This window comes from Labrus bergylta, chromosome 11, assembly GCF_963930695.1.
Source record: "Labrus bergylta chromosome 11, fLabBer1.1, whole genome shotgun sequence".
Classification (NCBI taxonomy): Eukaryota; Metazoa; Chordata; class Actinopteri; order Labriformes; family Labridae; genus Labrus; species Labrus bergylta.
In genome coordinates, this window is record NC_089205.1 from 25870503 (window position 1) to 25894305 (window position 23803).

At 40.4% G+C, this 23803-nt stretch overlaps 2 protein-coding genes across 13 annotated transcripts in view; one reads left to right on the plus strand and one right to left on the minus strand.

Annotated features, from left to right (window-relative positions):
- Nucleotides 1–47: 47 nt before the first annotated feature.
- rasgrp4 (RAS guanyl releasing protein 4) lies at nt 48–14229 on the minus strand. 2 transcript variants are annotated; one of them, XM_020649198.3, is made up of 17 exons: nt 13729–14229; nt 8365–8531; nt 7032–7131; nt 6763–6825; nt 6540–6671; nt 6266–6407; nt 5411–5584; nt 5195–5311; nt 4181–4456; nt 4003–4083; nt 3606–3710; nt 3369–3478; nt 3078–3228; nt 2944–2980; nt 2558–2689; nt 2252–2454; nt 48–1053 (listed from the first exon to the last, which is right to left on the minus strand). In XM_020649198.3, exons 1-17 carry the CDS (start codon nt 13743–13745, stop codon nt 943–945), a joined length of 2118 nt encoding a protein of 705 aa, XP_020504854.2. In that variant the 5' UTR covers nt 13746–14229; the 3' UTR covers nt 48–942. The 2 variants fall into 2 exon arrangements, with proteins under 2 accessions (XP_020504854.2, XP_029136122.2); XM_029280289.2 differs by lacking the exon at nt 13729–14229 and adding an exon at nt 7394–7455 and having other exon boundaries at nt 8365–8501.
- Nucleotides 14230–18166: 3937 nt separating this feature from the next.
- ryr1b (ryanodine receptor 1b (skeletal)) overlaps nt 18167–23803 on the plus strand; it is a 68067-nt gene continuing 62430 nt past the window's right edge. For 7 of the 11 annotated variants that reach the window (XM_065960113.1, XM_065960114.1, XM_065960117.1 and 4 more), the window contains exon 1: nt 18167–18491. In XM_065960113.1, the coding sequence (XP_065816185.1) occupies nt 18444–18491 (48 nt within the window). In that variant the 5' untranslated portion in view covers nt 18167–18443. The remainder of the gene's footprint in view (nt 18492–23803) is intronic. The other 4 variants (XM_065960119.1, XM_065960122.1, XM_065960121.1 and 1 more) reach the window with 1 other exon arrangement.

The window sequence follows — 23803 nt, forward strand, 5'->3', positions numbered from 1 at the left end:
AATTTGTTTTTTTTTCTCTCTGTGTCTTCATTGAAAACAACAAAGTGAACGATTCATTGTTGATGTATTTTTCATTTACTTACAAGATTGAAAATGTTGACAAAAGACAAAATGGAGAACATTCAGCTAAAAAAAATGAAGTATGAGGTTTGGAGCTTAGTTCCAGTGCAGTCCTGCTGAACTTGACATCATTTTTAGAGAAATGTGAATGTTGCCAGGGCAGACAATAGATTTCCCTCAGTTACTTGTAGTTGCTGATGGATTGACCTCAAGCTTTTTGTCTTTACTATCAACACAAACATCCAAATAGAAGTGCTGATACTCATTTTCATGACGTGTTAAGAGAAACTTTCCAGATCGTCACATCAGTAAAGTAAATTAGAAGGCAATCCAGTTCCATTTTGCAATAAAGATCGGGTACCAGGCAAAATGTTATCCTTTGGCTTCACATCTGAAGATATGAAAGCAATCGGTGTCTGTTCTGAAATTGTTTTCTTACTTTTTGAATTCATGAGCAGAGCTGTCATAGCTGCCAAGGTCAAAATGAACCTTTTTAACTTAAGTTGTGGTTAGTGTTACTTTCCTACCCTGCATTTGTTCAAATGTATAAAGGACCAGAACAAATCTGTCGTCATAAAAGACCTCAAGGCTTGAGGTTGTGAAGAATCTTAGCACCAGAGAAGTGAGCCGCCTGTCTTACAAGTACAATGATGTGGTCATAGGTTACAGTAGGAAAACAAATGTTTCAAGCGAAGATAATGAACAGAACTAACAAGACTGACAAAGACAAAATACTTTCACGACCATGATTTTAAAAAAAGAAAGTCTGAATGGTTGCTGGAACTCTTTTTCAATGGCAGTAAATCTCATCAGTTCAACACCAGTTCATGGTGGTGACTGGATTTTTTTGTCCATGAGGGAAAATGTTAGATGGTGGAGTACTCAGTCGGGCTCCCTGCTCTTGTCTTTGTAAAAATGTAACTCCTCCATTTTCTCCTGCAGGAAGGAAACAGGCATAGAGCAGCCTCGGGTTCTCAGTGGCAGAGTGTTGACCTGGAACACACAGAAAATACCAAATTATCATATGCAGAAAACCCCCTTCAGTTTCTATTGGGAAGCTTTGAAAATGTTGGGTTATCTCAGTTCGCTTTATTGGTTAGGAACATCTTGTGAAGCTGCAAAGAAGAACTTCAAGAAAATACCACTTATGATATTGTTGAATTATATTATTAAAATCTTTGATAAGCTAAAGAAAGTTTCCACTGAATTATGATTTACTTTCAAACTTAGTAAGGTTATTGTTTTGGTACACTGAGTTAAGAGTGGCTCCTTTTTTGTTTTCGGTTAAAAGTCAAAACGACATTTACATTTGGAAGTAAAGGGGATTTTTTTTTCCACATGAGTCAAGAGACAGAAGTCTCGCTCAAGAAGAGGTGTAGCTCTGAACTCTCGCGGTGACAGGGGAGTTGTTGCAGGAAGACGAAGGTTTGAAACATCACTTGGAGTTGGAGAGAGCGGGTAGGCATATTTGAAACAATGTTGTTCAGAAATGAAGGAAAACATCCTGAGTCTTTTGCAACACACATTTAGTGGACGCACTTTGAACAGACTCAGCTCACCAAGGTTTACGCTGCTGTCGATGGCGGCCCAATTTGTGGATCTCTAAATACAGGTGAATTCCTGGATGTATACTACCTAACCTTCTACACAGCTTAATCAGCAAATATGAATTTAATAAATAATTTAAAAAAAAGGAAAAGGTTTGCAGTTGGGTTATTTTCTTTTAACAGTAATGTAGACCCACAGCCGTACCCAATGCTGCCAAGATATCCACCAAATATTCAACGCAGAGATTTTTGCTTGTCCCATGACAACACAATTGCATGTCGTTCAATAAATCTTAGCTCATCAATTGAATTTCATCCACAGGTTTCACTATGCTTGAAATCTACATCTACAATAATGGAAGTAGTGATTTTATACTCCAAGCAGCTGCATTGATGGTTGATTGTTTTAAACAGTGTTTTTGGATGACCCCTATTTAATTAGCTCCTGTCGTTATCTGAAATTGTAAACCCAGGTAAATCACCTTTGGAGGCTGTACTTATGTCACTTCTCTATGTACCTACTAAAAACGACACCACATAGAGACACTCCAGGGTTTCCAACAGACATATTGGTATTCCTTCAGTGGTTAATGTCATGACAATAATATAAAAATGTCAAACGTGGATAATAACTTATAGCTCACCCTTCTCTCGGGGGACGCATGAACTAGAGAGTTGTGGTGGTTTCCCCTCATTTCCCTTTTCTCAGGTGTCCACACTCCGGGGTCTGTCTGAGTCGAACGGTCTGACAATGTTGAATCACTGGTGCTATTTGTCCAAACAGAGAGTCCCTTGTTGTGGTGTGTGTCGATACTTTGGGGGAAAACAAAGGCCTCCTCCTCTGAACCTGGCAGGGCATATAAGATGTCAGTACACCAGGTGAAAGGTTATGTCATATGCAGGGAATATTTAGGTGTGTGTATTCTGTATATGATGGAGACAGAACGTACTCCAGACGCCGCCCTTGGTTCGAGATTCAGGGGCAGGGGTGCACGGACAAGACCCAGTTGAGTTTTTGTGTTTTTTCGAGCACTCCATTCCCACCAGGTCTCTGCAGTGCCTGTGACAGTTTATCCCACAGTCTGCGAGAGAGGAAATGAGACTTTAACAGAAACACTATTACCTAAAGAATCAGTTCACTCAGATTACAAAAGGTTTGTGGATTCATCGCCTTGAGCATCCCAAACCAAAAATACTTTCACATGGCAGCAGAAATTTCGCAGACACATACAGCCAAACCTGTATATGGGTGGTTGTGTGAACTGACCCTTTAACTTTATTAACCTCTTTTGTAACATCTGATTACTCTGATAAAATGTATGCATTGAAATCTTACCTTTACAGTGGTAGCCCTGTTTGATTACTCCCCACAGCTACAAGAAAGGCAGACGTGATACATGTTATATTGGGGTTTGCTTCTCAGTGATTATGATAAAAAAAATAAAAAAAAGTGTTACAATGGATACTCACAAAGCCTCCACAGATATAACAAAACGTTGGTCGCTTATATGTGGTTTCATGAAAGTTATGTACGTCACTGAAGTTGTAGCCAAGCTTAGCCCACACGGACATTCCCCTCATGAAGTAAGAGTTGATTTCTTCACGGCTTATTTGTCCCTCCCTGAGACGAAATTTTTTCCAAAGTGTGACAACATAGTGATTCATTTAGTTCAGGTTCTTTTATTTTCTTAAAAAAAAAAAAAAGAATACAACTCATGCTGCCTTACACCAGAGAGGCCCTGTGTGTTGTAGCTTCCTCACCTGTCAGTTTCATGAGTGCAGAAGGAGAAGGGGAAGTTGGCTGCTATTTTCTCAAAGTCCTCATGAGAGATGTAACCATCCTGGTTCTGGTCGTAATTTTTCATTATGGACTGCAGGGGGCGACAGAGCAATCACTTCAATCAGTTTGTGGAGGGACCAAGTTGGTTAGTTCTGCTTTGGCATGTGAAGTAATAAGGAAGTGAAAGACAGAAGGTTGTTGCAGAGTCACATACTCACATCCACCATCTGTTTGACATGTTTGGATATGGTGTCAGGGTCGAGCCTGGGCGTGACCCCTGAACCCCACTCTGCCACCACGGGCGGTTTAACTGGAGCTACAGGCTGTGGAACCAACAAGTTGAAGAGATGAGACACAGCAGTCTGAGCAACGTCAGAAACATGAAGAAAAAAACGGCGCACACCCACCACATAACAGGCTTGCCTAACGTATAGTGCTTTGATGTGGTTGAGTTCTGGTATATTTGAGCTCTGAGTGTGTGCTTTGTTTTAAAGCTGTGACACCCACAGAAAGTACGCAACTGTCCCTCCTCTTGAGAATAGAGGCCAAAAAAATGTGAGCCTGATGGTGTTAGATAACGCCCAACTTCAAAGAGGAGCATGCAGCTTTACTGACCTGGATCTTGGGGTTCTTGGGTTCCTTTGTATATGAAAGTTCATATATCTCATCCTCAGTGTAGTACAAATCTAGAGAAAGCTAAAGCATTAAAAGAAAATAATTTTAAGATATACTTAGTTGATTCTTTTTTTTTAAAGTGAAATCTAATAGATCAGCGTTTAGCATTGTGTCGTACTGTGAGCAGGTGCAGGAGATCTTTATTGGCCTCGAATGGGGGTGTGCTGCTGTGAATGGCCAGCAGGTCGGTGATGTTGCTGTATAGGTGCTGCAGCTTGCTCAGGTTAATCTTGTCAGCATCTATGTAGTCGGGCAGGGCCTCATTCAATGAGATCAGATCCTTCAGGTGGACGCCTAGGATGGGAACCTTGAAGCCGCTGCACTCGCTGTAAACCCGCCGGTAGTTGCTGTAGTTGCTGCGCGATGAGAGCAGCTCTGTCATCTCACTCAAGGCCTGATACAAGATAAAGAAGACAGCACGGATACATTAGCCTGTCATGTTTCTCTGCAGTAACTGTTTTAGATTTTAAAAGATATTAGTGACATTTTTTTAAGATTTATTTTTGTGCTTTTTATTGCAGAGACAGGATAGAGGGAGAGAGAGAGTGTGGAATGACAAAGTTGCCACAGGTCGCCTTTGAACCTGGGCCGCCCGCTTCGAGGACTACAGCCTCTGTACATTGGGAGTGCAAACTAACCACTCGTCCACTGGCGCCCCGATATTAGTGACAAATTAAACCATATTTGACCTCAGAATAAATTGTATTCTGACACATAGGCTGTACACACTTATGTCTGCACATAACACACATTATGAAACAATATGGTCTACTTTTTTATATCTTAGGCAAGAATGCAGCAAGCCTTTTTGATAAACACATAAACAGGGATTTTCATTATACAGGAACAAGATTTAGAAACCTGTGTTGACCCCCAAAAGAAATCAAGAACATCAAATGTCCTTCACTAAAGATTTATCCAATTTGTCTTAAGACACAAAAAGCATTATAGCTTAAACTTCCCCTTGTAGCTCAAATGGAAAGGTACAAAAAGATAAAACTGTGCATACAAAATATGAAATAAAGACAATGAAGCCATGGGAGATTTTATAAAGGGAAGTTTAGTCATGACAGTGCTGTGGTGAGGTATTCATCTACAACCTGACTCATGTTGATGCGCAGTAATCAAATACCTTAGTTACGTCAGGAGGCAGCAGGTTAGAGGTGTCTTTTAGGCGGGAGATGGAGCTGTGACAGAGGCCTCCAGTCACTGCCATTAGAGTGTTAAAGTTTTGCAGAGCTCGAAGTTTCTGAAGAGGAAAGCACAGAATAAATGTAAGTCTCTTACCCTGAAAAATCCAAACCCAGACGAGTACATATTGAAACAATAAATCGTGTTGTCTGTTTACCTGAGCCACATGAGTGAACTTGGTGAAGACCTGAGCTCTCTGCTGGGCTGTGTGTCTGCTGAGGATCATCAGCTGGACCCACTGGGAGACTCCGTTACACATCATGACCGAACGCTCCAGAGCAGGGTTGTCCCTCACCGAGCCTCGCACCACGTAGCTCCGATAATCCAGGTACTAGCAGACATAAGGCAAGAAAATAACTTGAGTTCAGCGCTGTCTCCAAACAGTTGTTAAAAAAATAATGGGCACTGGTGGCGCAGTGGTTAGTGCCACGGGTTCAAATTTAACCTGTGGCTCCTTTCCCGCATTTCATTCCCCACTCTCTTTCTCTCTCGGATTTCCAACTCTATCCACTGTCCTATCTCTCCATTAAAGTCACAAAAAGCCCAAAAGTAAATCATAAAAAAAAAAAAAAACACTTGTCCAAACCAGATTAAAATCTAGACAGGTTAGAGCACTTACAAAAATTTGACTAATAGTCAATAGTCAAAAGTGAAAAGGGTCAAAAAAATGAATTGTCTACCCTTAATGTGCCCACCACGTCGTTAGGTTAAATTATTAGCCATATCTCATTGTTGTACCATAATCATTTTACTGGTGCCAAATATTGACATTTTAATTTTTTTGAATTTTGGCTCTAAAAGTTCTCATCCCTAAAATCATAAAAAAACTATAAATTATTTGACTGTATTATGTCTTTCCTCATCAGAGAATCAATTATTAGATCATGTGACATCCTGTATTTGGTATGAGATTTGTTTTGAAAGCAGCAATATCTCGGACAATTATTCCAAATGAGGCTCGTTACACAAAGTTAGAACAGCAAATGATTGAGAAGTTGATGATTGAACTGACCGAAACGTTGCAGAAGTTCTTGAACTCCAGGTAGCTGAGGTGCTTAGCCATCTCATCCGGCTCCATGTGGTCGAAGATCAGAGACACCTTCCTCTTCTTCACAGAAGGTGACGGTGCCTGGAATATGTTCACATGAGGGCTTCTAGGAAGAGAAAGCCAAGCAACAGGAGAAAACAGATTTTTGTCTATTTTTAGAAGGAAAAAAAAATCTGTTTTCATCTGTTGACGAGTTGAGTTGTGGTCGGCTGTTGAATCAAATCAAATCATAGCTCACAGGCAGGAGGTGTCCATGAGCTGTGAGTGCTTCTCCTCCCCGTCCAACCGGACCAGCGCCCACAGATCCCCCATGGTCTGCTCAAGGAGGGGGTCTGCTTCAAATACTGCCGGGAACTGGCTCATCCACTGCCTTGCCACAAAGCAGAAAATATGTTTACCACCCACAAATAGAGCAGGATAACCAGTTCTGTAACACTCATGTGCCTGGCACCCGTACTCACCTGATAAGGTGGCAGACCTGTGACCGCCTCAGTCCTCTCTTATCTGAGGGACAATCCTTATAAGTGAAAAGGAGAGTCAAGGATTTAAACACACAGTGCCAATATGGCACAACACCAGGCGGGATTTTAACTTAACATATGCTTTGCTGCAACAAGTGTAATACAAAGAAATGCCTGTTTTCTTGATCTGATTGATGAACATGAACATGTGATTGGTTGCACTGTCCCGCTAGGAACAGAGTACGACACTGAGCGACTGTGGAGGATATATAGTGAGAAGTTTCTGGGCGAACATCTGAGATGGCACGACCCAGCTGTGCATCATCAGGGTCATGTGGACCAACTGGCTGGAAAACTTCCCCTCTGAATCTGCAACCAAAAACACAGCGGTAAATTTCACACAGGGAAGATAAGTGTGGTTAATGGCAACAACAGCGACAACAGAAAGTGTGACTTGCATGGTGGCTCAGTGGTCAAACAGTTTAGTTCATTTCACATCATTGCATTCAGTCACTTAGTTTACCTGACTTGATTTTTGATTATCATTTTTTTTTTTTTTTTCGACCTGAGACATGCGGCTAAGGTGGACTGGAGTTTTATCATTTCTTTTGGTGTGAGTGTCTGTGTTAACCTTGACAACCTGCAGCGGGTGATTTCCTGCCAGTCGCTTACTGAGAAACATCCAACTGTGACCTAGAGTAGAAATAAGCAAACATATAGACTGGACTAGACAAATGTGTCTACTTAACTTGATATACAAATGACCTTTTCATACATATTCATAGATCTAATATTTTATAGGTTAATGGGACATAACAATTCATAACACAGCATTGTCTAAGGCTGCTGATAATAAGGGTCAAAGGACAAAACATGATTGACTGCATGTGTGTATATCAATGTCCCCTTTTTTCCTCTCAGTCAATACCAGTTCCTTCCACCTTCTCCAAGTGGTTTATTCACATGTTTGGGGTTATTTTGATTAAAATATTGTTTTTTCTCCATTGGTGTTCACAACATAGCGACTCAAACAGCTCCACAGCAGTGTCTCGTTTCATCTTTTCTCATAGTGTTCATATTTTATTTTCATTTTTTGGAGGATGATCTGCATTAACCAGGACCTTATTTATGAATGAGCATGTTAAAAAACTTCACTTTAAGACCCACAAATAACTTCCATTCACCTCCATTACATTGGCGGAAACAGGACTCTCATCAGTGAATATCTCAAACCTCTGTAATATGAACATAAACTATCTGTGTGCTGGATACCATGACGGGTATCCAGACAGTTTTTTTGTCATTTGGATGGGCTGAATAATTAGGCATGGGAGAGTGAGATCACTGAAAGTGGGAAGGGAAGAGAGATTTGTTTAGTGTAACATTGCATGGGAATAGCTCGTTGGCCTCAGAAGCCCACCAGAACAAAGCTTGATTGTATGAGACTGCTCTTTGTCTCCCTTCCTCTCTGTCAGTCTCTCTCACCCCAAATTCCCTCTCACACTCTGTCATCCCCCATTTATATAACCTGGTTGAGATAAAGAGTAAAGTCACATGACAAACCTACGATACACATGCAAACGCGTTGGGACAGAGACTGACCGAAGCAGTTCAGGCAGCGCTGTATGAGCTCATCCAGGCTGGCAGCGCTGGCACTTGGAGCAGAGCTGGGGCTCTGCAGGGCCCGGGTGATGTCCTGGGGGCTGGGACATGTATTCCTCCTCCGCGGGACCAGCTTCCCTTTTTTCAGGCTATCTACATTTGACTTCCTGAGAAAGAGAAAGAGAAAGAGAGGCAGACAGATCCAGACAAAAAGTATAAGTAGTCTAGATAAACAATAAGCATTGTCATCTGAGGAAATACAACCAGTGTTACAGCACTGTAACAGTCTAAACCATCACTACATCACTACTGGACAGCTGTTGTGATGAACTACATAGATGTTTCTCATCATGAAGATTCCAGGTAGATTGATAAAGCTGGAAAACCAGGAGTGCAGAAGGTTGAGAAATTCTCTGTCCTGATACATGCTCAATGCTATGAAAAACATTTGCAGTGTTTTGATGAATATATTATTTTTTTTCAAACAAACATCTTCTGGAATGCATCGTCCATACCCTTTATTTAGCAAAAAAAAAATGTTTAAAAAAAATTGATATGCTATTTGTGTCTGGGCTATTTGCAGTGATAATGACTGATGTGACCTCTTGCATGATTTTTTTAAACGCTGACAAACACCTGTGTTTATCAATGATTTTTTTATTGCAAATTTAAAACAAATAGAGCTTTTCTTTAATTTAAATTATGCCCTTTTTTAATTCAGTGCCTGTATGTATTCACGAATGAGCTGCACAGTTTATGGCTTGGACATTAGCGAAATGTATTCACAAGTGTTTGAACCCTGAACAACATTTGAAAGGAGAGAAGGTGAAAAACTATCCACCTACAAGAAAATGTTTTACAACCTCCAATTTCTACAAACACTTGATCTGTGAAGGACAGATCAATGGAACTACTCGCAGCTCATAGACAGGGTGGTAAGAGGAAGGGGCTGCAACTAGTAATTTCCTGAAGTAAGTGATTACATCCAAAATGTTTGGAACCACTTAGGACAATATTGATATTTTGGCTTCTTTTAGTTACAAAAGCAGTTTGTGATCGAGGAGAACCCAGACTTTTCAAGAAGTTGTTTTCGGTCTGACATGGCATTAAGACATCCTTTGGGCATACCGTAAAGCTGAAATGACTTTGATTGTGACGTGCAGAAATTTGCCAAAGGAAGTCAAGGAGCAAAAAACTTCTTGTCTAAAGTGTCAACATGAAGTCACTCTCAAAGGGAGTTTTTTTTTAGTTTTTTATGCCCTCAAAAAAGACAAATCGACTGCTTTGTTTCATGACGCTTTCCTCTTCAGATCAAGAGCTCATTGAGAAATATCTGAATGTATTTCACAATTGAGTGACCTTTGAAGTTTTTCTGTGGGCACTGGTAGCTTTACATTGACTTGAAGGAAAAGGGGTTGACCCCTCCCCGCTATCCTTCTGCTAAATTTCAAATCAAACCAAAGTTGATATGAAACCTCATTGTTGCATGTCTTCTTCAAAAAGCAGGTAAAGTTGTCAGTGTTTCACTTGACTTTTTCAGATCAATCTTAATCAGTATAGCACCAATTCATATCAAATGTCATCTCAACACATATCTAGACTGTACTCTGTGTCCCCATGTATGTGTAGAGACAGTGTGTACCATATACGCAGTGAGTCTGCGCTGTTGTTTTTTTTTTACACAGACGCTGATGTGATGACATTACCAGGAAACAGAGTTCAGAGAACTGGTGACATGTTCCCCAAATTAACAGACCTGCATCTCCTTCTCTTAACCAATGTGTGTGTGGCTAATTTTACCCACCCCTACACACAAACACACAAACACACAGACACACAAACACACGTACATAATGAATATCTCAGCATTCACACACATGCACACTGCAGTCACACAAAACATTTGGTCTGCTTTATGTACAACAGATGAGTAGGTACTCATAGATGCACTATTCCATACAGACAGTATACACGGCCATATTCACTGATCTATTTATAACACAAGCTTTCTCCTGCCTGTATGAGCTGTTTAATACAGCTGTCACAGTTAACACAAAGCATACACATTTCACATTTAGACAGTTCTTCCTCAGCCATGAGTAAGAAACCCTGATGGGGGGGGGGGGGATGACAGTGATGACCCTAACTGTGTGCATCCTGGTAGTCCAGTTCCAGACCGCTGGTTTAGAAACCTGCTGGGCAACAAAACTCCTCATCTTCGCCTCATTACACAGCCGGGCCGCTGAATTCAAAACACTAACAGTAAACAGCACATCATGTACCACAGTGGACAATTTTTACGGTTCAGAAACATAACAAGCACACTGTCAAGGTTTTTGAGTTCATTTGATGCATACCTCTGCCACTTATTCTACTACTACAATATTGCCCAAGCGCAAGAGCTTATATCTCATCACACATTATGTGATGTCTTTAGGAGGAGGTCTGCCTCTATTTCCTGAGGGCCTCAGATTGTATGTTTGCTTCATGGGTTGCAAAAGCCTGACAGGAAAATCTGTAATTTGTGATTCTGAGCTGTAACAAAAAAAAAAAAAAGTACTTCTCTGTTTATACCCAGAGACCAATTTTGTAAAACTATGATATTAAAAATAAAAGGTTGTTTTTAAAGGTCCATATAAGGACCCTTACCTGACAAAAGAGCAAAGACATTAAAGAAGTTCATTTCAAATGACCATTGTTGTTCATTCATTCATCATTCAACTCAGGTGGAACTTAACGTCACCATCCTCTGCCTATGTCCATTATTAAGTCATTTATTTATTCCATTTTTGACTACCAGTAAAAATTTTCTGTAACAAAAAGTTATAAAGATGGTGTTTTTAGAGTGCCGAATGACACAAAAAGCACCTTTAGACTTTTGTTAAAAATTAATGACTCAACCTATTTTTATTTCTTGCTGCGACCTGTGACATTTGCACACGACTACATATGAGCTTTTTAGCATTTTTGTATTTTATGAAGTGCAAACTTTGTAAATTAACTGAATTAAAAACTTTAATAATTACCTTATAACAGTTTATTTCTCGAATTTATTTCTGACTTTAAAGCAACACTTCTTCGTTATCTATGTGCCCTTTACACATCTGTCATCTCTCCCTTTGACTCAGAGTGAATCCAGTTCTGTCAAAGCAGTCGCACATATGAGGAGACACACTTTCTACTACAGACAGAAGTGCTGATGGGGAAATGTTCTTGATGTCATGGCGTTTTACAGGGAATTCCCCCAGAGTGCTGAGCAGGTAACACAGCGCACACCAGTCAATGATGATCTTTTCTGTGTTCCTTTTTTAAAGAGGTGTTGGTAAATACATGTAGCGTGCAGTGGACTTCCATGCAAATTTAAAGACAATTGGAGGTCCTGTTTTAACATTTGCGTTCACTTTTCTTTGGAGTCAGATAAGTGTGTTAAAAATAAAATCAACCAATCTATATGTAACAGTAAATTTATGAAAAACAAGTCGGCTTAATCTCGTTTTTGTGTGCATAATAATGATTAAAAAAACCTCAAGAAGTGCTTTGAAACACAAATGATATGTGTATAATCTCCATCATTTCCCTGAGTTTGTTTAGGGAAGACCTTCCTCACTTCCTTTCCTCACTAAGAGCTGCTTTACCCATTTCCCTCTCTACCTTCATCCTTGCTCTATTTAAGCCATTCGGGAAACAGCTTCTCCTTTTTTCTTTTGAAATCCCTCTCTCACTCCCTTTCTCATCCGTGTCAGGACTCCTGGCCACAGATCCAGTTCCCCCCCTCCCTCCTCCCCTTTCTCCCTCTCTCGCTCTCACACTGGCAGGGGGATATGCAAATTCCTCTCTTTCTTTCCTTAATTGATTAATTGAAGCCAGGGACCCTTTGAAGGCCTTGTTTGTTGTGCTGCTCTTTTTCTCTTGCTCTACCCTCTCACAACCTGTGTTCTTGTTCCCTCTTTGCATCAAGGAGAAGCATCCACTTCAACGGGCCGTTCATCCGTCGGGTCCAACAATAAAGTCACTGTACCAAAATATTGTTAATAGCGTCTGAAAATAGCGGCACGTATTCATCAAGCTCTCTCCCTCTCTTATGTGAGGAGCAGAGGTTGAGATAGAGTGCAGCCCTGAATCTTCTGTTGAAGAAATACCTGTGCTCCACATCCCTTCAGTGGGAACGCATACACCCTCTCTTTTTCATATACACACTCAGTAATTTAGCTTCGGCTTATTTCCATACCATCGACATGTTTTATTAATAAATCTTTTTATAAAGGTATCTATGAAAAGATGTAATGTATGTATTTTTTTACTTCCAATTTGCCTTTCATTTCTTACAATTTCTCTCGTTGTCATTAACAAGTCTTTTGTTTTCTTATTTCTTGAGCACATCACATGACCATGAAGCAGGGAAATACTTTGGTGCATTGATGGTGCTGCTGCTAAGTGTTCATCCCAGAAATCAATCAGAAAAATCTTTAAATACTTTTATGCCTTTATCCCAGTGAAAGACAAACTTTACGTGAAAACAGTTCACAGATTTTGAATTTCAAAGGCATCTTTTTGTCAACACAAGTTATCCGAGGTTCGACTGCATGTGTGAAGAGTTTTGAAAAGTGAACTCGCTCCTAATGCGTGCATCTTAATGACCAATGCAGGGGAAGCATAGCAACCTGGCCATATAAACTCAGGTAGTTAAATCACACATAACACATGTTTGACTGCCACAGAACCCTTTCACTCCAGCGAAATCTGATTAGAGCTGCCGTCACAACTGTTGCAGTGAAATGTATTGAAAACACAGGCTGCTAAGTATATAAACAGTTTCTTATTATATCAGATCAAATTAAAAAAACAACCAACTGTCATGTTAAAGCCGATTAGCAGGACGGATCAGAAGCAGAACAAATTTCCGTGGAAAGGTGAGCAGGCTCAACAAGCTGGCACAACCACTGGATATCAGAGCTCATTTACACATACGCAAATAACATGTGAGGTTGATTTTTGTTTTTGTCACTGTTATGCAAGTCAAACTCTTTAACTGTGAGCATGTATGAGGTGGGCACATACAGCCTCTTCTCTCTTCACCTCAATCCGTCTAGAATTGAATAAATGCCAGAGAACACACGAGCAACAAGTGGCAAATAAAACTGAATGCCCCCATTTGTCTTCATCTTGTAAAGATCTTTTGCACAAACCACAGTGCATCTCATAACCTCAAGGTTCACACATATCTGCTGCACACACAACAGTTGCTGCTGACACATACTCAGACCAACAACAACAGCTCAGAAACCAAGCTGCAAATGGATCTGGCTGCACCAGACTCTCAGTTTACACACGCACACACACTCTCTACTTTTTTCATTTAATTACCTCTTGGTCTTGTTCATTGCAGAGCTCTTCTCCTCAGGGGCACTCCTCCTCCACTGATGATCCGCACGGGCATCTGAGCGTGTCCCTACAGCTCCATGGTTGGCCCTGCTCCTCCCTTTCCTCCTCCTCCTGCTCCTCTGTGTCCTCTATGTATTTATGTGCCCAGGACAGCAAGAGCTGGCACAGGACAGAGAGCTGATGGGGGTGAGGACTGCCTACCTATCACTCATCGACTAAAATGTACTAAACTCCACGCCTCAGCTCTGCTTATCACACCACTCTATGTGTCAGTCAACCCCCCCCAGCTATCTGAAAGTATTGATCAACCGCAAACAGCAACAAAAAAAGGCTCACTGCTCGCTCCGCCTACAAAAAAATCAGACATGACAAAAAAACATGCCTCAAACAAGCTTCAAAATAGACTCCAAGAGCTTGAAAAAGTAATTCACTTTGTCCCTTCAACATAAACAAGTCACCATCTTAAATGGAGGAACTGGCTCTGACAGATAGGGGAACTCGTATCAGTTTCTGCGTGTGTGTGTTTCTGCACAAAGGGGAGGAGAAAGGCGTGAAAAAAAAAAACAGTGAACACACAAACGCAGTAGGCTATGGCGGTAGAGGAAGAACAAGACAAGTTAGAGAGATTGTGATGAGCAATCATCTGAGCACCATCAGTGTACTCCAGGAAGCAACAGCTGCGGTTCTTTTTTCAGAGCATCAACACAGAAAAACAAAGAACCACACCTAAATGTCACTTTTGATGCAATTCTTAGGGGTATTGCCTGCTCTTGGCAACAAAAACAGTTCTTGAAAAACCAAATAGATGTCTGATAACACTGTTTTGATTTTGAAATGAAAGTTCTTTCATCGTTTCTTTTTTTAACGCTGTTGTATCCTGACAAGGCTTGTATTCTGACGAGTGTCTCTGTACTGGATTTGTTCATCCAGGGTCTCCAGTGTCTCCCAAATCATGTCTATCACCCTGATTTCTTCCTTTTCTTCTTTTTTTTTACCTCCCTCTGTCATTTCTCAGGGTTGCAAAGTGATTACACAGGGAGGTAGTGTTAATGCTTCTGAATGTGGCCGTGCAGCTGGACAGGGAGACTCAAAGGCATCCTTGTTTTATCACACCAAGAGGAAGAGGCGACCAAACAGGGGACATTAATGTCCCCCAAGTCTGCAGAGGTGGCTTCTTTGCTGCAGGAAGCTGACTGGCTGGCAGAGAGAGAGTGGGTGATATGGCATTCAGAAGCAGGACCGACGCACAGACTCTTTGCATGCCAAGTCCAAACACCTAAAAATGCTTGAATTTGCATCAGAAAGGAGATCACTGAAGGAGCTTAAACAGCGTCGATGGAACTGTCACAGACGAAAAAACGGCATGTAATGCTCTTTCCTGGCAATTTGGTAATCTTACTGTAATATTAGGCAATAGTTATTTTAAACAGGAAGAGCTGTATCAACCCAGCTGGTGAATCCAAAGAAAGATCCAATGAAAATGTAGCTGATACATTTCCACTGAGTATATAAGACTCCCATATTTGCTTTTGTATGCTGACTTTCTCAGTTTTGTTTTTTTTTTTTGGGGGGGGGGGGGGGTGAGGTGCATTAGGCTATATTAGAAGACTTTGCTATGGGTTGAAAAAAGACGGAAGTCAAACACTGACAGCATCGAAACGTGGGCTGCAAAACCCCCCCAAAAAGGAACAGTAAAGACCCAAATATGTTTTAACTGAAGACGGCATAACTACAATCTTTACAACATTATCCAACTGGATTTTTACTCTTATTTCTTGGGAGATATGCCTACTTCTGTTGACTTTCAAATAAGCAAATCAATGTATTGCACGTATAGTGAAACGTTAAGTTTCTGTCTAATGTGTCATATGGTTTCAGTCTTTTGATTAAACTGGTAAACATTGACTTCATTGGACCGTTCCCCCTTACCTCTGGTGTTGTCATGTGGAGACGTCTTACAGAGATTTTGAATGACATTTGTGGTACATTGTCGCCATCTTCAGGCGGGGGGCCGCAACTGCAGTTAAATGGAGGCGGATTCATGAGTTGGCAGAAAGACGGCAGCAGCAGGTATTTTCTGAGTCAGGAGGACTCATGCTCCCAGAATTCATGTTAGTTCTGCTCCAGTGGCCCCCGCCTCCTCCTCCCCTCCTCTCCGTTTTACCCACTGGACGGAGTTGTACACCGGTTTAGCAGCGTCCCCAAAAACATCTTAACACTGCCACCTGCTCTTGCTGTGGGAGATGGATGAGAGGGAGAGCATGCTGAAGGGTGCCAGATGGAGCCTGTCGAGGTAAGGATTTTGCGCCTGTATCTTTATGCTGAATGAAGGTTTGGCCACCCGTTTGTGATTGAGTGTGTGATGCGCCTCTTTTCAGTTCAGACTTCCAGCTTTTCTGTCTGCTGCATCCTTGCTGCCTGTTCTGTTCTGACCGAGAGAGGGGTGTGACACTGGCGCTCGTGCATGCCCACTGTGTGTCCTCCAGGAATGTGTTTCGCTGTCCAGACAGAGCTGTTGATTTTGGGAGATAGCATGATTTTTTTTTTTCTAGCCATAAGGCAAGTATGTTAGTCTGCAACAAAATGAAAAAGGTAAAAAAAAATAACAAAATATGAGGTATTGTTTAATCATATTGGCCATTTTGTGTCAGGGTGTAATGGATCTATTCAGAACTAAGATATTCAGGCTGCAAGGAGACCAACAGGGAAGCTGGATGGACACATTTTGAAATACAGGTAAATGAAAATGGGATATTTGAATGTAAGGCTGTCAGACAATGTTAATAATTTTGTTTTTGTTTTTGTTTTTAAATGCCAAGCTCAATCTCCATTACCCAAATCAAAGATATTCAGTTGAGGATAACTGCTGAGCAGCAGGACTTCCTTCTTTTTCAAAAGCTTAAAAAAAGGCAAATACCCTTTTAGCTATAAATGGTTCACACAATTTACTACAGTAGCAGAAAAGGAGAAAGCACACACTTTTTTATAATGATAACAATAATAATACGCTAAAGCGCTTTTAAAAAAAACTCAAAGACACTGTAATAGTTAAAAACAGAAAGAACAGCACAGTAAGGACAGACTAACAGACATTGCAGCATTACACACAAATCATAAAGATAACAACAATAAAGGTAAAACTACAGAAAGCAGGAAATACATCACAATCATACATTAAAAGCTTGTTTGAAGAGGTGAGTTTTGATGTGTGTAGGGAGTGAGTTCCAGAGGGAGGGGGCTCTGTCCCCCCAGGTTGGGTGCTTGGTTCTAAGAGGGGGAGATAGGAGGTTATCTGACATGGTTACATCTGGAAAAACAATAGACTCGACTAAAACAAGTCCAGGTTCTGTCTCTTTAAATTACTTGAAAGCTCTTTCTGATAACAGACGGAGGACATGGTGCTAATTAAAAACCTGACGTGATGTATGTACAGGACATCTCCTGTTGTTGTTTACTTACTTTGAAAAAAGCTTTGGAAGGGACTTTGTATGCTACTGAATGTGCAGGAATGCAGGTTTGATATTTCTTTGAACTACCAGACTTGTTGGTGACTTTGGGTCAGTTTTTACAACATGTCCTCGTTAATAAATGTAGTCCTGATTAAGCCGATGAGACATATTTAACTTATCAACGTTTTTAATGTCTAGCTTCAGCTGTGATCGATGTTTTCAATGACACAGATAGAAAATAACCCCTAACCCTTTTTTTTAAAGCACATTTTCAGGAATCTGCTCATGTCATTTTTCAAATCATGTTTATCCTGTTCAATAGATCAGGTAGTGACCACACTGATAACACTAGATGATAACATAGAAGAAGTGTATTGCTCATGAATTAGTGATGTGAAGTGGCATTACTCATGGTAACGAACATGACAAAGCCTGTGATGCTGAAGAATGCTGCCTCACTGCTAATCTTAACAGTATAGAGCAGAGAGACCATGATAACCGGTTCTTACTCAAATGCCCTTCTTCATTACATTAAACCTCATCAGCTAACTGTCGAGTGGAACAGATGTTTGAAGATTAGCGCCCTTTGGGAGGAGAACTGCTAATTAAGTATAAGTGAACATATAAGGGGGATTCTTAGGGGGATATTGCGACTTTGACTTTTTCTCTTTGAGGAGTTAAGGTGTGTGCTAGATTTTTGTGTGTGCATTTATTCTAACTGAACCCCCCTAAAGGCTAGTCCTTCCCCCAATTTCCTTTTATAGCATCAGACATGTGGAGGGAGGGCTGAGAATTGTGTGTTTGTGTGTGTTTGAAGGAGGCAGACTGTGTTAAGGAGTAGCCCACTTCTACAAACATGGTGGTACGATGGGATGGGAGCAGTGCAAATGTGTAACAAGGTGCATGCCCCTCCCTCCACCACTCCACAATCCCTCCCTCATTTGCGGTCGGGGGACGCAAAGCGAAAGAGGAGAGCCTTTCCTCTTGTCACTCTCTCTCACAACAGCGTGAGTGCCACAGGACTCATGCTGTTCTCCTGCACACCTACACACACTAGCACTGAGAGAGAGAGACACTAAAAGGGAGAGCGAGAGAGAGGGGGGTACAGCTACTAGAAGGGAAGGAAGGAGAGAGGTGCAACGTGGAGAGAGAAAGGGAGGGTAGAAAGATAAAATAAATCTTGAAGACAGGACACTGAAGGATTTTTCTCTTTTCTCCTGAGGAGCTGCGAATAACCCTCGGAGAAGGATGGCAGAAGGGGGAGAGGGAGAGGAGGAGATTCAGTTCCTGCGAACGGTGAGTCCTGCTACCTTTTTTCTTTTTCTAAAAGGCTAACCTGCACTGACTGCTAGAGTAGAGTACGGGATGCTTGGGGCTAGAGAAGGAAACGAGGAGTGAGGACAGCAAGAAAGTAAAATAGATCATTTTTCAGTGAAGAAAAGCAATTTCTGTTTTTTTTTTTGTTCAAGTGTTTTAACTTTTGAGCTTAAATTGACACATGATCCTTCAGCATTACCTTCTGAGTATCCACTGGCTTCACAGTTTCTCCACTTTAAAAACTTTTGCTTCTCTGGCACTGGTTATTAAAGGCATATCTGTAGTTGCAGTTCTTGAGCCAAGTCCTGCTTCTGTATATAGTTGACTATTTTTGCGTTGCCCTGAATGTGCCCGTGACCCGCTTATTAGTTGCTCTCTTTAAACTCTGTAATTGATTTCTTTAATCTCATTAGAGCACAAAAATGTTGGCTTGTTAACATACAACATGCGATAATCGGTTTCAGCGCGGCTCATTGTCTCCAGTAATCACTTTCAACATTACTTTCAGAATGTTCTGGGGCTTAAGAATAGGGTTTGTAACAGTGTCTGGGTGCATATGAATGTGTGAGCACTAGATAGATAGACAGGGGCTGGTGCATCTGTTAGCATCGTTATCTATTTTTATCCGGGGAAAGTAGAGCCTGTCAGTGTGGGGTGCAGGAGGCAGAGAACCAAGCTACCCAGATCCTGCAGGGGACAGCTGGCCAAAGGCTGCATGTCTTCCTTAGGAGAAGCAAACACACAGTGGCAGTGTGGAAAAGATCCACTCTGAACTCAGTGGGAGATGACCCTAAAAATGACCCAAAACAGCTGAGTTGTTGGAAAGGGGTTTTTCCCAATCTAAAGAGAGATACTTTATTAAACTGGTTCACATGTGTTTATCGTTTAGTCAGTTTGGTGCTGTTTTCACATTACCAGAATTTTAGACTTCGATATCATTCTAGTAAAAATCAAACTATGCTGATATCTGTTTTGATACCTCGGCAACATTAATGGATGTCCTAGCCACCAAATATTGAGTAATTCATTATTTTGAATGAATCCTGCACACTGCCCAGATGCAGTGTTGGAAAAGTTTCTTGCAATTTTTGATGGATTTGTTCCTCTCCCACGCACTTGTCTTATGAAATATAGTTATTTTTTTAAATGTCTGTTGTTTTTGATACCATCAATAATTAAAAAAAACAGAGACTGTGTCGTTTAAAAACACGTGGGTAGAAAATAATCAAAGCATTGAATGAAAAATGAGGAGAAATCCTAACACAAATAATCACTTTGGAGATGATTTGCAAGATTACTGCAATTTCATTTTTTCAAACATATAAAACTTTGAGTTATAATCTGACATCTTTTTTTTTAATGGCCATTAGCTTTTAATTAATGGAGACAAAATATGATGTTTTTGATGTTTTTAATACAATTTGAGCTTGACATTTTGACATTTTTATTAATGCTCCTATTTATTGTGTTTTTATCAGATGTTATTTTATTTGTTGTTTTTACATTGTGTGTTTTTGTACAGCACTTTGGTCAATAAAGGGTTGTTTTAAATGTGCTATAGAAATAAAGATTGATTGATTGATTGATGTTTTCACCACATAATACTGAAAAGCACAATATTAACTAACAGCATATTGAATAGTTGCCTGATTGACATTCAAATATTATTAAACTGGAGAATCAACATAAATAGAACCTCCTGAATCTCCGGACATTTATTTCTCTTAAAGTGGAACTTTAGTTTAAAATTCTCTTTTTCTGCAGTGTTTACCGGACTGGTACTTAAATCTAGTCAGCTGTTAAATAATAGAAATAAAAGTACAGACTGTGGCATTCAGTAAGACCGCAAGCAAGATGTATTGATGTGCAGGATTATTGTCAAAGTCTGAGTAAGCTCACAACATCAACAAGACGGCATTACAGAGCAAATCAACTGTTGTTTCTATTACAGAACAATCAACAGGATTTTTTTTTTCTTTCTGTGGTTTTCTCTTCAGAAATTGTAAAATGCACTTAGATAAATTGACTAAACACTTCAGGTGCCTTCAGTGGATTTGTCCTTCAGGCGTCTCACTTAAGATGAAACTATTACACACCAACACTTCAAAAGAAGAAACAATGCAGCTCCATTTGAATTATTAATGTCTTGTTCACATCAATGGATTTAACTCTGACACTAACTCTGTCGGGGTCAGAGGGGCTCAATCCCCACTGGAAATACAAATCTCAAAATGTAAGTGCTTGTAATGCTGTCAAGCTTCTTGAATTTCACCGCATCTTCCAAATGGTCTGTGTTATCAGGCTTTTAATTAAAAGGCCATTGATGGCAGACATTGTATGAGTCAGCTGTTTCTCTTTTCTGGGGTTGTTCCCGGGGTTGTTTTGGAGGTGGGAGGTGTGATGAAAGTGGACTTCTTACCTCACCCCGGACCAGCTGGAGCAGCAGACTGTAGTCACATAATTGCCTGTTTTAATCTTTTTACAGTCGCATAACCTGCCAAGGAGGTTCACAGCCTGTGTGCATGAGCTCTATTTTCAGATCTCAGGCCTTCAAAAATGTGCTTTTAGAAGTCATGTTATAATCTGACAAGAGTTTGATGAAAGAGAAGTATGTTTTAAGGATTTATCTGACAAGAAAAGACCTTTTAGGACACAATGGTTGGATACGAGAACATGTCTTGCTATGCTAGCTCAGTTGTTGATAATGATATATTTAATTTGGCTCAACTAAATACATGTAAAACACAGAAAAGCTCATTATATCTTATTCCTAATATTATTTCAACTGCAAAATCCTTAGTTTTTTGGTTTGTGAGCGGGATGCTAGGCACATTTTGGATCTTTTTCAAACAAAGCAAACGTAATTTAAAACGTCCTGTCTTTCAGATTTTCTTTTCTACACTGAAATATGACCTTTGCACAACTGTACAAATGTTATCTGCATTAGGTCTGAGCTTACTTTACCATAATAATAATTATTAAAATGGTTATACTGCAGAAGCCTCTCCTTCAATTGATCGGACCTGACTGCAATAATAGGACTACAAACCCTCCAGGATGTTATTTGGGCTGCCTTATACCCTGGCAAAGTAACCGTCTGTGTAGGTGTTCGTACTGCTGTCTATTTGAGGAAGGAGCTAAAAAAACGAGAGCACTGTTATGCTGTGAGTCCCTTTTTATTTTTTTATTCTTTTCTCTGTGATTTTAGTGTTTTTCACTTCTGCTAGGGATCTTCCAAATTAGAAAAAAAGACTTTAGGGGATGACTTCTGAATCAAAGCACTGTAACTTGAGTGCTTATTCCCATATGAGTTTTTTTTTTACAATAAGAAAGAAAAGAATAACCGATAGGACCTTTAAGTGATGAATCACTCTCAGTGAGATGGATAGGGAATGCAGGCATATCACACATTTCGCTGTTTTCAGCACCTCCCCGGTGATTGTTTTCACATCATAAAAGGCCACACACAGATCACTCAGCAGTGCCGCTCGATCCTATTCTGGGTTTTTATTGTGTATTCCAATATGACCCGGACCTGTAACTCATTCAACGTGGGGAGCTGTAATAGTACACATTAGATGTTGAGGCTTAGCTTTGCCATCTGCAGTACAGTCGCAGGTCACCTAAATTCTCTCCTCTCAAACAAACCAGTGTGCCCTCTGTTGAGGTATAGAAAAACCCCAACAAGCACTTTCAGCACCCACATGTGCTGTCAAGAGGTTGGCTTAGCTTTCAATAGCCAGCAGTCTTTTGTTGTCTCTAATCGAAAAGGATTCTAAAAGCTGCTCTGTTGACACATGTTGAGTCTACACCAGCTCACTCAGAGGTCATACTTTGGTGCCATTTCTGAGCCGGTAACGACAAAGAGCTGTGTCACCGTTTGGATGCCATATTGTGGTGTGAATCACCGAGGCTAGTGAGTTTGAAGGATTATTCACGCTACAGTCTATAAAAGCACTTTCTTTTTATAGTGTGCCACTATAAGTGCCCACACTCAGGAGGGAGAAACCAGAGGAGGCGGTGTCCTACTTGCCAGCATCCTTCGGGAGATTTGGTGTGCAGATGTGGGAGTGTGTGTGTGTGTGTGTGTGTGTGTGTGTGTGTGTGTGTGTGTGTGTGTGTCGAGTGAACAGGGATCCTTTTCATTGTTGTGACAGTCAATCCTGGCTTTTCTGACAAATGCACGACTGCAGACGCTAAAGGGACATTAACAGAAAGAATAGTACGGGCAGTCGTGTTGGCAGCAGGAGGCACTGATTGTTTGATTTGGATTTGAATAATGACATCTTCGAACTCAATTTAACAAAGTTTAAAAAAGCCTTCTAAATGTCTTTCAACCCTGAATTGAACAATGAAACGCTCATTTGGTGGTTATTGGGTCGTATGTGCTGAAAATGAAGATTTGTGAGGCTTTATATTGTCCTGATTCTACCGGTTCGTACACATACAGGGAGTTAGGGTAAATAACACAATAAAGGTAGCTATCTGTGTTGAGGCTGTTGTGGTTATATGGCGTGCATCTCATAAACTCCACCATTTGATTTTCCACTGATGGCATTTTAGCTGGAGTCGGTTTTGGTTAGCCACTTCAGTTTTGTATTCATTTCTAAGCTGGGTCAATTCTCTCTGCACTTTACCTTGTCTCACTTTTTTATTTAAACAAAGAGGGAAATACAAAACCATTTGGTGTGGATTTTAACAAGCAGATGTTTAATCTGATCTAAACCTGAGCGTATAACCTATCTATCAGTTTCTGTCTTTAGAAGTTGTTAAAGTAAAACATTAATTGGTCAATTAATTGGTCAGTAAAGCAATATATGCAATATATATAATATGTAAAACAGTAGTTTTAAAGGTAGATCTAACAGCATAATAACATTCAACAGGGAGAATGTCGTCTCTCCCATGCCTCAGCCTGCCGCTCTTCACAGTATGTAACTTTGCCAGTGGGACGAATTACTTAACATGTGTGTTTATTTACACAAGTAACATGTACATAAAATAAATAACATGACAAGCTGCTTCATTTTAAAACAACAGTTTTTGTGACCTCCTTATCAGGGACATCAACTTTACAAGAAAAGAGACTTATCAATCTTTATATGAATAACACGTTTGCAGGGATTTACAGCATCTCATATAAGCTTTGATAATGTTGAATACGTGACATACACACACTGCAGCTGGTGTGTGTGTGTGTGTGTGTGTGTGTGTCTGTGTGCACTGGCGTATAGTCAGACCATAGACTGTAGATAATAGTTTATGAGTCAGATGAAAAAACATATGGTGTT